Source organism: Pogonomyrmex barbatus, unplaced genomic scaffold, assembly GCF_055798465.1.
Source record: "Pogonomyrmex barbatus isolate J1 unplaced genomic scaffold, ASM5579846v1 scaffold3, whole genome shotgun sequence".
NCBI lineage: Eukaryota > Metazoa > Arthropoda > Insecta > Hymenoptera > Formicidae > Pogonomyrmex > Pogonomyrmex barbatus.
The window spans coordinates 7,024,881-7,039,514 of NW_028297127.1; the positions used below are offsets into that span (position 1 = coordinate 7,024,881).

The 14,634-nt window shown below is 34.5% G+C and overlaps 1 protein-coding gene across 1 annotated transcript in view; it reads right to left on the reverse strand.

The window, feature by feature from the left end:
- The window catches only part of LOC105429192 (midasin), an 89,858-nt gene that overhangs the window by 4,288 nt on the left and 70,936 nt on the right, over window positions 1-14,634 (reverse strand). Inside the window, exons 12-17 of the mRNA XM_011642013.3 lie at window positions 8,838-8,982; window positions 8,490-8,716; window positions 7,608-7,819; window positions 6,149-7,173; window positions 4,641-5,773; window positions 50-4,422 (exon numbers count right to left, since the gene is read on the reverse strand). Of these exons, the coding sequence (XP_011640315.3) occupies window positions 50-4,422; window positions 4,641-5,773; window positions 6,149-7,173; window positions 7,608-7,819; window positions 8,490-8,716; window positions 8,838-8,982 (7,115 nt within the window). The remainder of the gene's footprint in view (window positions 1-49; window positions 4,423-4,640; window positions 5,774-6,148; window positions 7,174-7,607; window positions 7,820-8,489; window positions 8,717-8,837; window positions 8,983-14,634) is intronic.

Here is a 14,634-nt window from a genome sequence, read left to right on the forward strand (position 1 = left end):
GCATCACTTGAACACCACTGAAAATATTAAATAATAAAATAATTCTTACCTAATACAGTAGTTTGCTGATCGCAGATCAAATTCACGTATCTTTAGTAAAAGATTGAAAAATGAATTGTATATATCAGAAAGCTTTAGATCCATTATATCCTGTTCAAGAAATTCGAAAATTTTCTCGTTTGATTTCTCATTTATCATGAATGGTGCATTTTCTTTCTCTCTAATATGAAAATGTTCTTTGTATTTCTTCTGTATTACAAGTAATGTCGCGTTTATTAGTTGTTCCAACATTAATTCGTATTGCTCGATAGCTTGATTCTTTTCCTCTAATTCTTGCGCTTCATCTTCGACATCCGCGAATTTTCGCAAGTTTTCAAAGAGTTGAAGGAAACATTCCATCTTCGTGTCTAAGAATGCTATATTTTCACAGATAGGATGCGCAACGTCTAGACTCTCAAACATATGTTTTAATTTCTTAGATCGCGCTCTTAAATCTTCGATTGTTGTATAGCATTGCTCCAAGAATTCAAAATGTTTCGAACTTAAAAATAAAATATGAGCGGAACATGTAGAACGATCTGCCGACAAGATTTCGAACGGCACGAACAATGCATGGAAATGTTTCGCGATAGCTTTTACTGAAGTTAAGTTGTTTTTCAATAAAGCGTTCGCATTTTTCCAAATCTCATCGTTTTGAGACGCGGCGATTATAGGGAGTGCATTTGCATTCAATGTAAGCGCGGCTCTATACGGATCTATCGACGATTGCGCGGGACAACATTGCAAAAATAGTAACAGCTGTTCGAATCCAACTTCCAATGTAATCAGTAACGTTTTCAGCTTTTCCACGCAATACTGGCCCTTATTCTGTCTCAGCATATTCAGATCCTGTTCGCGTATTTCGGACAGATTTGAAAGCTGTATGCGAAGCGACGAAAAATGATTAAACAACTGGACAATTGTTGTTCTCTGTGTGTGGGCAATCATCATCAAGTGCGCAGAATATCCTCGGCATCGATCTCTGTTTTGCAATCCCAGATCGGTTTGGGATCTGTTAAGCATTGCGTTGAGAGCGTTCAGCCTGATAAGAGATTTGTAGTAATACTTCTCACAGCCATTCCACTGCGTTAGCAGACTCTGATCGGCTTCCCTTAGTCTAAAGTACCGGCCAATTGTAGACAGATCCAAAGGTGATATCGTAAAGTCTATCACTTTGTCCACGTCGTTTTTCAACTTCAGTACACCAACGCGATAGCGTATGCCTATTTCAGCCAACTTCTTGAAGTAATCATCGAGCATCCTTTTCTTCTGCTGTAAGAAACTCTTCGCCTGAGACTTTTGCTTACCTTTTGGTAAACTTCTGTCAATATTCATATTCCGAAGATCTGCGCTTTGATTCATGAAATATTCGATGAAATGTTCAAGTTCTAATCGTACGTGATCATAAGAATTTTTTAAGATTATTTCCTTGCACAGAGATTTGGCCTTCGTCAGCAGCGTCTCTGTTCTAGTGATAAGTCCACTTGTGAATCGTATTTTCACGTTTATAGATTGCGAAGATATTGCTATGCTAAAATCTTCAGAATGTCTTCTTATCCTGTCTTCCAGATGTTCTCTATCATCCGACATGTATTTGTTTATTTCTGTATTATAAGATCCCGATTTAACAGTTAAGCAAGAAGATACGTTCTGCTTCAAGGCATTCTGGAATTCCTTTATAAATTTATGCAAAGTCCGATGTGTCTTTTCAACTGTCTCCTTTACAACCCAATAGTCGCTCTTGTTCCATCGCGCGATTTTAACAAAATCCTTCAACTTTTTCTCGATGGGCATCTTTAAAGCAATAATTTTCGCGTTTACATCGTCCACGAATTGTTTGTAATAATGATATATGTTCCATAATACGGCTAAAAGCTCGTTCTTGTTATTACTATCATTGAAATAATACACGTGACAGTGGAATGTTAAGAGAAGATTCAATCGCGATTCGAATTCGACGAGTGTCGACTCGTTCATGAAACGCTCCAACGTTTCTATCAATTCTTGCCTGGTGATAGGCTCATCATCCGTTTTCTGATTTTTATTTTTTTCGGATCTCATAATGTAGCTCTCAATCAATGCATACAAGAAGAACCACCATTTGGATGTGTCCGATTTGAGATTCTCATACGTTGTATCCAGGCAACCTTTCCAACAAGACAATTCCAATTTCCTCCAGCATATTATCTGTTTCTCTAATCTTAATACATAGTCGGTCATACTGACGCCGCTGTGCGCATTCTCCTCCCATTGATGCATTTTATCACGTAGTATCTCCAGACCTGTTAGGAATCTGGAAACAGGCGAAGTGATCGAGAACGTATAGATTCTTTCTATTATACATCGTATCGATCTTAGAGTGGGATGTTCTGGCCATTCCTCCATCAGTTGATCAACGCGATTCAGGATACTTTCGCACAAGGGCAAGCACTGCTTCACTTCCTCGATGTTGCTGTCCTTGTAAAAATCATAAGTTTTCATTCGTTCTCCAGTATTCTGTTCTGCGCTCTTTTCTTGACTCGCTTGTAATCCCAAAGTGACCAAAAAATTCAAGCTGTTGTACAATTCGATAGAGAGTCCCTCGCTCAAACTTGGCAGTAAGTTATCGAACATCCCGTACACAGTATTGTACCTTTGGATCAGGGGTTCAACGTAATTCGTTGAATTTTCCAAACCAGAACTGCTGCATATCCATTTGGCCGTAATGAAGGATGTTACGATGTTCGAATGGATTTGTTGAATCTTTCTGATGTCGTCCTTAGTGATGAGACCGCTGAAGTTCGCTTTTGTCTCATCCGATTGGATTGGTAACGCATTCCTTTGATCGAGAGAGGGATGCAAGTTATCCTCTATATCGTGAAAGTCTTTGTCGCGGTACGTGGGGAATAATTTACGAACTTCTTGGGCGAGTTCTTCCTCCTCCGTCAATGTATCGCTGTGATCTTCGATTTTATTCTTGTACAAACTGTCTCTCTCCGCGGCTCGTTTCTGTTCCTCTTGTTGCTGTTGTTTCCAGATCAAGACTATCTGCTGTAATAAATCGTTCATATCTCGCCATAATGACGGAGTCAAAACTTTATTCAAAATCACATAATTGTACAGTTCGTGCAAACCTAATTTGAATATTCGGAATTGCTCCTGCATTCTGACAAACGCATCCGTGGAATGCAAATTTTTACCGATTAGATTTCTCATACTTCTAGAAACGCATAGATCGCTTAGATTTAATAGATTTTCCTGGTGTCGGCCGATCGTCGGAAATCGAATTAGATTATATATCAAGGATTCAGTCACTCCGGTTTTATATAGAGATATCAATCGTTGGGTTTCGTTAATCATTATGGAAACGCCATGATTTAATTGTGCTAGCGCCGTCAGCAACGGAAGAATTATGTCCGGATAAGCCGACAGATATTTCGTTTTCATTTGTTCGGCGAATCGCTGCACTGATAAACTCCAGGTTTCCGCTTCTTGCAAAGCAGTTTCCGCGATTGTCAAATTGGCTGATTCATAATCTTGGCTGATCATGTTTACGCTCGCATATAGTTTGTTTATATGCTTCTCCACCAATGTGTAGGAACCTATTTTGTTCCTGAAATCGGCGCAATCTTTGTAGAGCGAAGTGAAATTGATGGACGGTGATCTGAACGCTTTCCAACAACCCAGATCATTTCTCGTCTTTAGCAAGCGACTCTCGCAGTTTTTCATAGCTGCGAATCTCGGATGATTGCGCTCGTCTGCCGCTGACATTCCCAAAATACGATCCTGCAACGTTGTAACATATATCGTCTTTCGACAATCGGCGATATCTTCTTCCAGGTACTTAAGCTTCAATTCCACTTTATGTACCGGATCCATAACATCCAAATTTCCAAAGAGCATTAATTGTATATAACCGAGAATCATCCATGCTTTTCCCCGTCGAAGCGTATTTTCCCCTTCATGAACATTTTCCTCACCGATATTATTTATTTCATCGTGCACCTCATGCAATTTTCCCATTGGTAGGAAATAATCACTTATCAATTTGTCTCTAATGTCATCTTTAATGTTGCGATCTCCGCTTTGCTTTATTAAGACGTCCGTGATTAAGTCATACACGTTATGATCGGTGTTCATTTTGTCGATTGTGGACAAATATAAACGCAAGTAAAACTTTAACGTTGCTAGATCGCTACTGCTCGAATTACATCGTTTGTTTGTCAATGAGATACTGTTGCGCCATAAAATCTCATTTAACAGCTGCAGTTGATTCACTTGCGCCGCATATGTTCCAAGTGCGACGGCGGGAAGAATATTTTTCTCTTTATCTTGATTTGTCTTATTTAACATTAATTGCAGTACTATGTTCAAGAGAATAGGTCGGCCGAAGTAGTATTGCGTCTATAAACACATATAAATAAAACAATAAATTTTGAGTTTTTAAAAAATGATTAAATTGAAAGATTGAAAGATAAAAATCAGAAAAGTAAATTGTATATAAGTATAATTTTATATTGATTATAAAATATTTTTTAATAATTATTTTAGTTCAAATTTCTGCCTATTAAAATTTAACATTAATCATAGAAGTAATTTTAGTATAAGAATAAAATACAAACCTTGGGTTCAATATAAGAAGTTACTGATTTTTCTATGTCTTTCTCTGTTATACCGCACCAATGTAAAAGACGACTAGTATTCTCGAAAGCATAAGATTGCTGAACAAATTGTGCGAGACAGCAGAACAACTCCGGCAGCAACAAGAGCTGTGATTCCTGCTTGATTTCCACTCGAGACATTACGCTCAACAAGCCCATCAGATTGCTCGGTATACTGGCCACATCCGCGAATCTTGCAAGGCAGTCCGCCAAAGTAACACCGGAAATCGTTACTCCCCGACACATTTCTCCCTGTAGAGTACAGGCAAACGACAGGAACACATACTCGTAAATCGGCCATAATCGTATCCTCGTGTTCAACTGCATCATTTCTTTCTCCGGAAGAGAACGTACTTTGTCCAAAATACTCTCGATTTCTACAGGAACTCGTAAACGAATGTGACTCTCATCGCAGAATCCTTCTATCTTGTGAACAATCTGCAATGTCGTTTCGTCAATTGGTTTATTGAAGTAAACGTCATTCCATAAAGAGATCACTTGTTGTCTCATCGCTAGCGCGTCTTTTAACTGCACAGCTATGATCTTTAGCTCTTGTTTCAGAATGCTGCCTGCCTCAATCCTCACATCAAAGTCTTTTGTTATCTGTATCAGTCCTGAATATACTTCCATGCTGATTTTCGAGGAGTGAGGCGGTGGAAGTGTCAAGTACTTTTTGATTTTTTTTGATATCTTCTTGAAAGGATCGTACACCGATTCCATGTGATGATTTATCTGGGCTACAATCACGCCCAACTCTTTGATCTTGATCTTGGTTTCTTTGTTCTCTTTAACAGACTTTCTAATTATGAATAACTTATGTAAAAACTTTAGCAACCATTTGTAATGCACTCTCAGCAACGAAGAAATTTGTTCCAAATTCGTGATTTTAGACTTTTTCGTTTTATCTATGAGCGTCATTTCACCCAATTTTTCAAATCTCGTGTACCATTTCAACTCTGATCTTAGTTCAACATACTCTTCAGTATTTATGTTTGTATCATGTAAAACAATGTCTATGCAAGAATTTACTTCTTTAAGGAACTTTACGAAACTTGTAATAAGCGGCTCACCTTTCAAATATGAAGATAACTTACCTGTAAATAAAAAATCCTGATATAATAAATTGTCCAATAAATCATCATATCTTGAAATGAAAAGTGACAATTAAAAAATAACAATAAGTCGAAAAAAGTATTTTTATACACAAATTAAAATTATAAATTTTTATTTATGTAATACATTTTTTTATTCAAAGTAAAATTCATATTATAATGATTTAGAAATGAGATATTCCGTTAACTACGATACATTACATTTAATACTTAACTACATTTCATAATTTTTCGAAAAAAATTTCCTTCGAGTTGTGACACTTTTTAATTCAAGATATGATATATTTATATTGCTAATATAATTAAGTTAAATAATTAATTAGAATAATAATCATCAAATTAAACAAAAATGTTTACCGGTGAGAATCAAGCTGGAATCTTGAATCAAGTTTGATATTTGCTTCACAGATAACAAATTTTCATCCTTCAACTTATTTGTCCTCACATGCGATGCATCATTTTTTAGAATCATACCGTACGCATATAGCATCAATAATAATTTATTTGTATTTCTGCTAGTATTATCATCCTTATCGCGTATTATCTTTCCAACAATTTGCCACAAATCCCAAGGTAATGAACTTCTCACATTTGCGGGTTCGAAACGAAACAGCGCGATTGCATTCGCCATTAGCTTGCTCTTCCTCTCAAGTTCGTCAAATATTGCATTTCGTCGCAGCATCTTCGAGATCCACTTCTTTCTGAGTGGTGCATCGTCTTGAGAAGAGTGCTCGTAAAAATTTAACAGAAGGTACGGCAATATGTCAGCAACGTCAACATCCAATGTAAACCTGCCATCCTCTTTAAAACCGCAGAAGTCATTTAACGACTTCGTTGTAACAATATTTCCTTCGATATTTTCTAGACCAGATTTTAAACGCGAGTCATACATTTTAACAGCCGCATTCAACAACAAGCCTTGCTGTCTGATAATAACGAGTGCCGAATTGTCTTGCAGATTCTTCACGCTCAACGTAGCGGCATCCAAATCGATCACTGAGATCTCTTCATCGCGTTCGACATGTCGTACGATAGTTTCATCGATCAGGGAAACCAGACGTTCTTTGAATCGTGAATCTCGCGATGGTCTAGACTTCACGTAGACATCGATGCAAGCATTTCTGAGCGCTTCTTTCGCGGGGAATCCACGCAATGATCGTTGCTTCACCAAGAACGCAGTGTGCAATAAATCGACCGCGCTGAATCGATCCACAGCGACATTTTCCTCCGACATTCTGTCGTAGATCTCGAGTAATGCGTCGTGATGTGCGGACCTCGTAATACCAGCGTTAAATAACAGCGACTTGAAATCGATTGCATCCTCCTCGACGTTCTCCTTTGGACCGAGCATATAAATCTCGACGCCTCTGTTACGCATAGCTCTAAAAATCATCGATTGTAATTTATATCGCGCGTGTAATAATGACAAGTATGCAAAATTATTATCGCGATGTAATTAGCACAACTATCCCTAATTTTATGAATTTAATTTCGAACGTTCATTGCAATCGTATGATGAGTGTGAACAATTATTATCGCGTATTTTTAATATATTATAATATAAAATTGTTATCTCGCTAATAATTTTTTCTCTTTCATACTCTTGTCTTACGTCAGATATTGGCAAATATTAAATAATAAATTATAAATAAAAATTATATTATAAATTATAAATGAGAAATATACAAAAATTTACGAACTTATATGTCATTTTCGACATGAAATAATAATTTAATTTTACAATCTTCTTATAATACATGTATAATAATAGGATTGTACGATTAAATTACTGACTTTCTGATGAGAGATAAATTACCTGGAAATTTCGCCGTATCGGGGATCCATGGTTAGAAATAAGCGGAAGTTTTCGTGCGGCTTGATAGTAACGACGTTGCCCTCGCTATCAACGCCTCGTTCACCGATACTGAGAACACCATTTGGTTCTAACAGTCCATTAAGTCTGTCTAATACAGCAGGGCTACATAGATTAACTTGGTCGATGAGTAACCACGTACCGTCTTGCAGGCACTAAAAGATGAGTATGTTATTACATTGTTTTAGATGAAACTTAGTGAGATTTTGCTGATTTCAAAACGAGATTCTGTAATGTTCGAACTGAAAGCATAAGCAAAAGTTAAAATTGTGCTAAAAAATTTGGTGTCTGCGACAGAATTTATCTAAAATATTTCATTATAAAATTATCGACTAATTCGAACGAACGTTCAGTATTTTCACTTTACTTTGACAATGAATATAATAAATACAGTAAAAATAAATTGCAATGAGACGGACATATATAAACGGAATAGTTTCATGTGTGAAGAAAGTTTTCAAAATTTTTGACTCTATTAAAACTTTCACAATATTTACATTATCATGTATCAAGGCTAAAATATTGAGAAAGCTAGCGGGAAGTAAAGTTCGAAGTAGCGCAACTTTATCGTTCGCGGCATGTGAAATATGAGAAGCGTCGTAGAGAATATCGTGTCTAAATTGTGTCTAAATTAAGCTTAGAGACTACAAAGTACGAGGAATAATTTAAAGCAATATTGTCAATATGTTCTCTGTATGTTTATGTATGTTTATGTTAGTACTTGCAGTACACACATAATATTTACATGAAACAGATTCATAAATTCTAATAGGAATGTAGCTTTCCGTGATAAAGAAATATTTATAAATGTCATTGATGAAATACCTTTACTAACACACTGTCCACCCATTCGAACTTTCCACCGGCATTCAAGCATTTATCCTGATGGACGAAAATCGACAAGTTCTTCAAGCTCGACTCGATATCTTGTAGCTCCAATTCGCAAGAAGGTTCCCGAAGCTTCATCACCGACACCAATTCCGACAATTTCTCGATTTTATGTAAGAATAGTTTGGTTTCCTCTTCCATTGTCCTACCGGCAACGTTTTCATCTGGCAGCAAACGGACGGCGAGTGATTAGATTTCATTCCAATAAAGAAGATCAGATTTCTCTTTCTCTGCCAGAAAGAAAATCTTTTCCGTAGCGAGAATTCCGAATCTCATTTTACTTACCGAATAAATGTCGCACTTGTTCCAGACGTTCATGAAGCTCGGTAACTTGCTCCAATTTGTCGATAGTTATCTTCGTTTGTAAATTCCCGATAAGTAAAGTCGTTACGCGCTCAAATAGTTGTTCAAGATGCCGATTGTAGTCGGTCTGAAACAATAATGAGAGATGCTTAATTGTCATAAAGTAGAAATTTTTAATTTTATTTTTAATATTTATTTATTATCGATTTTTCAAGCATTGTCGAATTATATATTAACAATAGTCTATACATTAAACTAAGAAACGAAAAAAATCACGTTCACATGATTATGTGAAATTTATTAAGAAACATGTACTCTGCATTATTTAAAAAAAGTACACAGAAAAATGTGAATTACAAACTTAAAATATATCCAATTTCTTTTGAAAAGTTCTTTTGTTGCGAGGAAAGAGATAAAAAGCCGACAACTAGTGCTGTTCAAGATTGTAGAGTAGACTTACGTGTAGTATCAGTATAACTTTAACTCGATTTACTTAAATTTTACGTTCTCTGCAATATTAGCATTATCAACGATCTTCGTGTACAGAAGGATTTCAATGTTAAAGAGAGTTGTCTGAATCGCACGAAGTACACATAATGAATATTCAAAGGACAAACAATAATCAGCATGGAAAATTAGACGCATGGCGATACGTGCACGGTGTAACATATTCACAAGCAAGATTGCAATAATATAGCAGCAGGATTTAGTTAACGGATTTAGCAGCTTACGAACCGAACAACGGGTTTTACCGAGAAGTTTGTAGAGCTTTCGCTTTGTGCACGATACGTGATACTTGTCGAACTTTGTATAGAATCAACCGCAGCTAATTGAAAACTTTATCAGTAAATGTAAATAAAGAAATTGATCTTGAAATTGATCTGAAATATATTAAGTTTATAATAATGTCTTAGATAACAAATAAAAAATTAAACTTTTCAAAACTATTAATATTATATTAACATTATGCATAAGTAACATAAATATTAATTAAGAAAATTCAAAGTTCATTAAACATATGGATAATAATATAAAGAATGTCTTTAATCATTTTTCATTTAATTTTAATTACAGATTGAAATATGGAATATCTTTTTTAGCAAAAATAAAAAGAATTCATGTTTAAGTTATATATAGACGAAAAAAACTTTTTTTTTTGCAAAAGTTTTTGCAAAGAAAGTTAATAGAGTTATAAGCTAATAAAATTTATTAATTTAATAGAAAGACTTTAAAAATATTTTGATTTAAAGTAATAAAGATGTAAGATCGATTGCAAGTTTGTCAGCAAAATCACAAAAGTTATGCATGTTACAGAATATTTTATATATTAAGTTTAATATGTCGTATTTTATCAGATTCTGAGACTTCTGTTAAAAAATATTAATTCTAATAGATAAAAAACCTACTGATAATAAAAATTGATAGCGATCGTTCGTAAATTCTAAAAATAAGTATCTTTTTCCAATACGAGATTAAGTATCTAATATCTGTTATTATTCTATTCGATTAGATGTCCTTTTTCACTCGACGATGAAGCTGTTCTCGTACTTTAAGAAGCCGACATAATCCTCGAACGAGTCCTCATAGTCGGCTAGAGAGAGATTCCGTTCCTGAGGAGTATCCGTCAGGATTATCCTTCGGGCGAATCGAAAGCTGCCAAGAATATCAGGCGTGAATCAAGATGATTGATGCCTGATGTGGAGCTGATGTGGATTTTCACATGTTTGCGTAACCGGCCGATAACCCCGTAAAGTCGCTCATTTTTCACAAATCCGTCAAAAATTAGCGCGTTCTAATGGGATGATTTGCGTCACCTCTCAGGAAAATCGCTGCCGACGAAGTTACGGAGCGGCTCAATCTGCCCGAGCGAATAAATAGATATCGTCGAATTAATTGCGAGTAACTATTTGTCACGTGCTTGATTATGGATAATTAATCGATAATTATGCAATTCTTTTTGGAATTTTGAGCTTAGAAGTTTAATTAAATTGAAAATCATTTGCAATTACAATTTATCTCAAATTTGTTTCTTACGCTCTTTTATTATCCTCAAGAAAGGCAAACGTAGCGTTGGTGATAAATTAGGATGTAATATTAATTGAAAATGAATTTAAACTTGAATGTAAACTTATGATGAATGGTTAGCCTTCGAGCGATTGCTAAGATATGTTCAATTTCTGAAACGCTTAAAAACATTTCCAGTAGAAATTTAAAATAAATTGTGAAAAAAAAACGATACAAAACAACATAAGTGATGAAAATGGGAGAAATAATTACGCGCTACATATCTCGTGAAGATGTTTTTCGTTCTTGTAAAGATGCGAATTTATTATTGCGGTTCGCCGGTTAGTATTTTTATTTTCATAGAAAACGACATCGTCGATCACGGAATCGTTGTGCTCGGATGTACTTTTTGCGCGAGTAATATAAATTATGAAAAATGTTAACTTTAGAAAAATCGATCATTGAAAAGCTATCTCGCGAGAGTTCTGCCGTTCGTAATCTTTTTATCGCAAACAATTGTATGTCGATTAATCCCATGAAAAATCAACTGTTTTATAATGTCAAAATGTTGAAATGTTGAAGTTGTATAAAGATAAAAATTCATGATAAATTATAATCGCGACAAATTTTCCTCGAAGAAAAGAATATGTAGGAGAAGTCTACAGTCGAAAGATATGGCACGATGTCCAATTCCGGTGCACCTTGAACATTACGCGCGCATTAAATATTTATTACGTTCACGTATCACAGACCGAAACGAATTCACGCCGTGAATTCATCTCGCGTGCGTTATGTAGCGAGAAAATTCGATATCGAGTTTTCCCGACTGCGCCTTTCGCCGCCCGTCTTCCCTGTGAAAGAAGTACCTCAACTTTTCCTCCTCCCACGACGAAATCCAAGAAGGTAAAAAAAGCAAAGAGACATTCCTCACCGCGAAATTGCGACGAAAGCTCAATGTATGTGCGCCGAAAAATAGGTGATAACCAACAGAAACGGAAAATTGATGTGGCGAAAATGAATGTGGCGATTAAATTCACTTTCGCGATATTATTTTTTTTTCGACACTTTTCAACATCTTTCAACTATGTAGGAAAAAGCAAATAAAAAAGAGCAAATTAGTTTTTCATAAAATTGCCGTGTAAATTTCAAATCTTAATGTTGCTTGTTTTGCATCAAAATGCGTTATATATATTATTCAGAATTAATAAAAGAGATAAACATTAAAAAATAATATTAATATAGAGCAACAAAATTTAATTAATTACTACTTTACTGTTATTACTTTATTGTCATAATTACATGTTATACCACAGTTCTATGAAAATATATTTATGGAAATATATTTATAACTTATTTATATCAGACACGAAAGACATATATTGGTCATATATAAATAAAGAATCATTCGATAGACTTATTTTTGAGAATTATTTTTGAACTTGCACATTGGCAGATATAAAAGAAAAAAAAAAATATATATATATATATATATATATATATGTCTTATCTCAAGCTGTTCTATTAAATATCGGAAGGTCATCTCAAAATTGGACATTTCCGGCCTTGTGTCAGTCGATCCTTTATCTCGTTCACGAAACGAGACGCAGCGTGTAGCTTTTTAGGAAAATTGCTCCGCGACAGTTTTCCCGAGAGATTCACGTATTCGGGGCACGTAAAATCCAACGGGCGAACGAACTATGAGTCAGAAGTGAAGCCCGATCGAGAAGGTGATGGAAGAATGTAAATTCCGCGATTGTGAGGAAAGACGGAAAAAAAAGACGGATTCCGTCTGGATCGTATAAGCTCTCGCGCAGTCAGACGGAATTTTTTTATCTCAACCTAAGGACTTCCTTATTGCACCAGATATTGCACTCGCAAGCACAGCTGCAATGTTGGCACGCGAAAATCAGTTAGAAAAAGATTTCAGGAATGAGGGGAAATAGCGGTAATCCCATTGCTTGACTTGTTCTACTTGCATCTACAAATAATTCTAAGTGGTATTATTATGTCTCATTTTGTAATTATTTTACATACATATATATATACTTTATAAATTTATAAATTAAAATAATCATCTCTTTTCTTATTTTCTTATTAATTTTAAACAATACATACTCAATGCAAATTATCAATAGCGTCCAAGAAATAATTATAAAACAGCATATTTATAATAATAGCTATAATAATACTGAGTCATTCATAAAAATGACGATTGTCGATGACGTCGATGAATCGGAGATAAAAGCGAACTCATTAGATTAGCCGTTTCGTCCGCATGTAGGCTCGTTAGTCAGCAGAAATATATATGTTCAGTGGATTCTTGATCTTTCACGAAGCATCGATTAACGTAGTCTTTCCAACCGGGTTATTCGGTTCAGAGGAGAAATAGGAAATATAGAACCGACTTTGCCCGATCGGGAGTGCGGAAGCAAAACGAACGAAACATGATTTAACGAACCGATTGCTCAGCTACCGCGAACGGAAGAAGATTCTGCCTCTGAAGAAAAGAGAAATATACTCGAAGCACGGGATTTCTACTGACGCCACGTATTTTAAAAAATATGTACGTACGTACATGTAGAGGTACTCGATATGACCCGATTCTATTGGGAGTATCTTTACAGAGCAAATCTGGTAAATCTGATTTCGATCACAATTTAGCGAATGAACGATTTAAATCGCCCGATATCAAATGAATATTCTACGAGATTTAGAGGATTAAACCTTTCTATAAAATATAATAAAATTTTCATAATATAATATTTAATAAAATATAATTGTATAATAATACATAAAAAGATAATATTTTATATAGGTTAATACAGTTTAGTTATATCGTAAAACACATATTTTTAATTTAAGACGGTATTCTATTTCATTTTCAGAAAATTTGATATTATGACATTTCAACATTTAATCAGTTCATTTTTTTTTTTATATAAAAAAAGAAATTTCATCTAAATTATGAGCTAACGTAACTAAATTATAAAGAATTTTCGTATGTTTCGTCATGTTTTCAGCATATTTAAGCATATAGCATATACATAACATTTAAACTTTTAATTTAATACAAAAACATTTAATTTAATACTTAAACTTTTAACTTAATACAAAAAATTTGTGATGACCGAGTTGCAAATAATGTCGGAACGGTGTAAAATAGTTTCTAGTCATCGGACGCCATTGTCGAGTTACTGTAACTTTTTTTCGTTTGTAGAGAAGAATTTCCGTCACCTTTAGCCTTCTTACATACAAAATACCGTCATCAAACAAGGACGTTATCTTAAGCACAGAACTTGTTGTTCGTGGAAAGTCGTATGAATACTTATATATTATATAAAAAATATTTAAAATCATTATTTCCTACTTAAAACATAATTCAATTTTGGAATTAACATAAACCTTCAGATGATTACAAATTAAAATAAAATTAAACAAAATATTAATTTTTTTAATCAATTTAGAAATTTTGATTCCAAAATACTCATAAAATCAAGCAATGAAATAAAAAATCCTGAGATCTTAAAAACACAAAAACACTAAAATTAATTGAAAAGGATTTAAAAACTAGTAAGACAAGAAGTTTGAAAATGTACTGATAATCAATGATTATAGATTTTCACAATTTATAAAGACATATTATACAATAATAGAATTCATCTTTCTTCCTCTCATAGAAGCAATGTTCGCAATATGTCAGAGTAGCAAGAATTACGAGTGTATTCGAGACTACTACTTTAATGACTTCACACACGCTTTTCTCTTCCGATAGCTT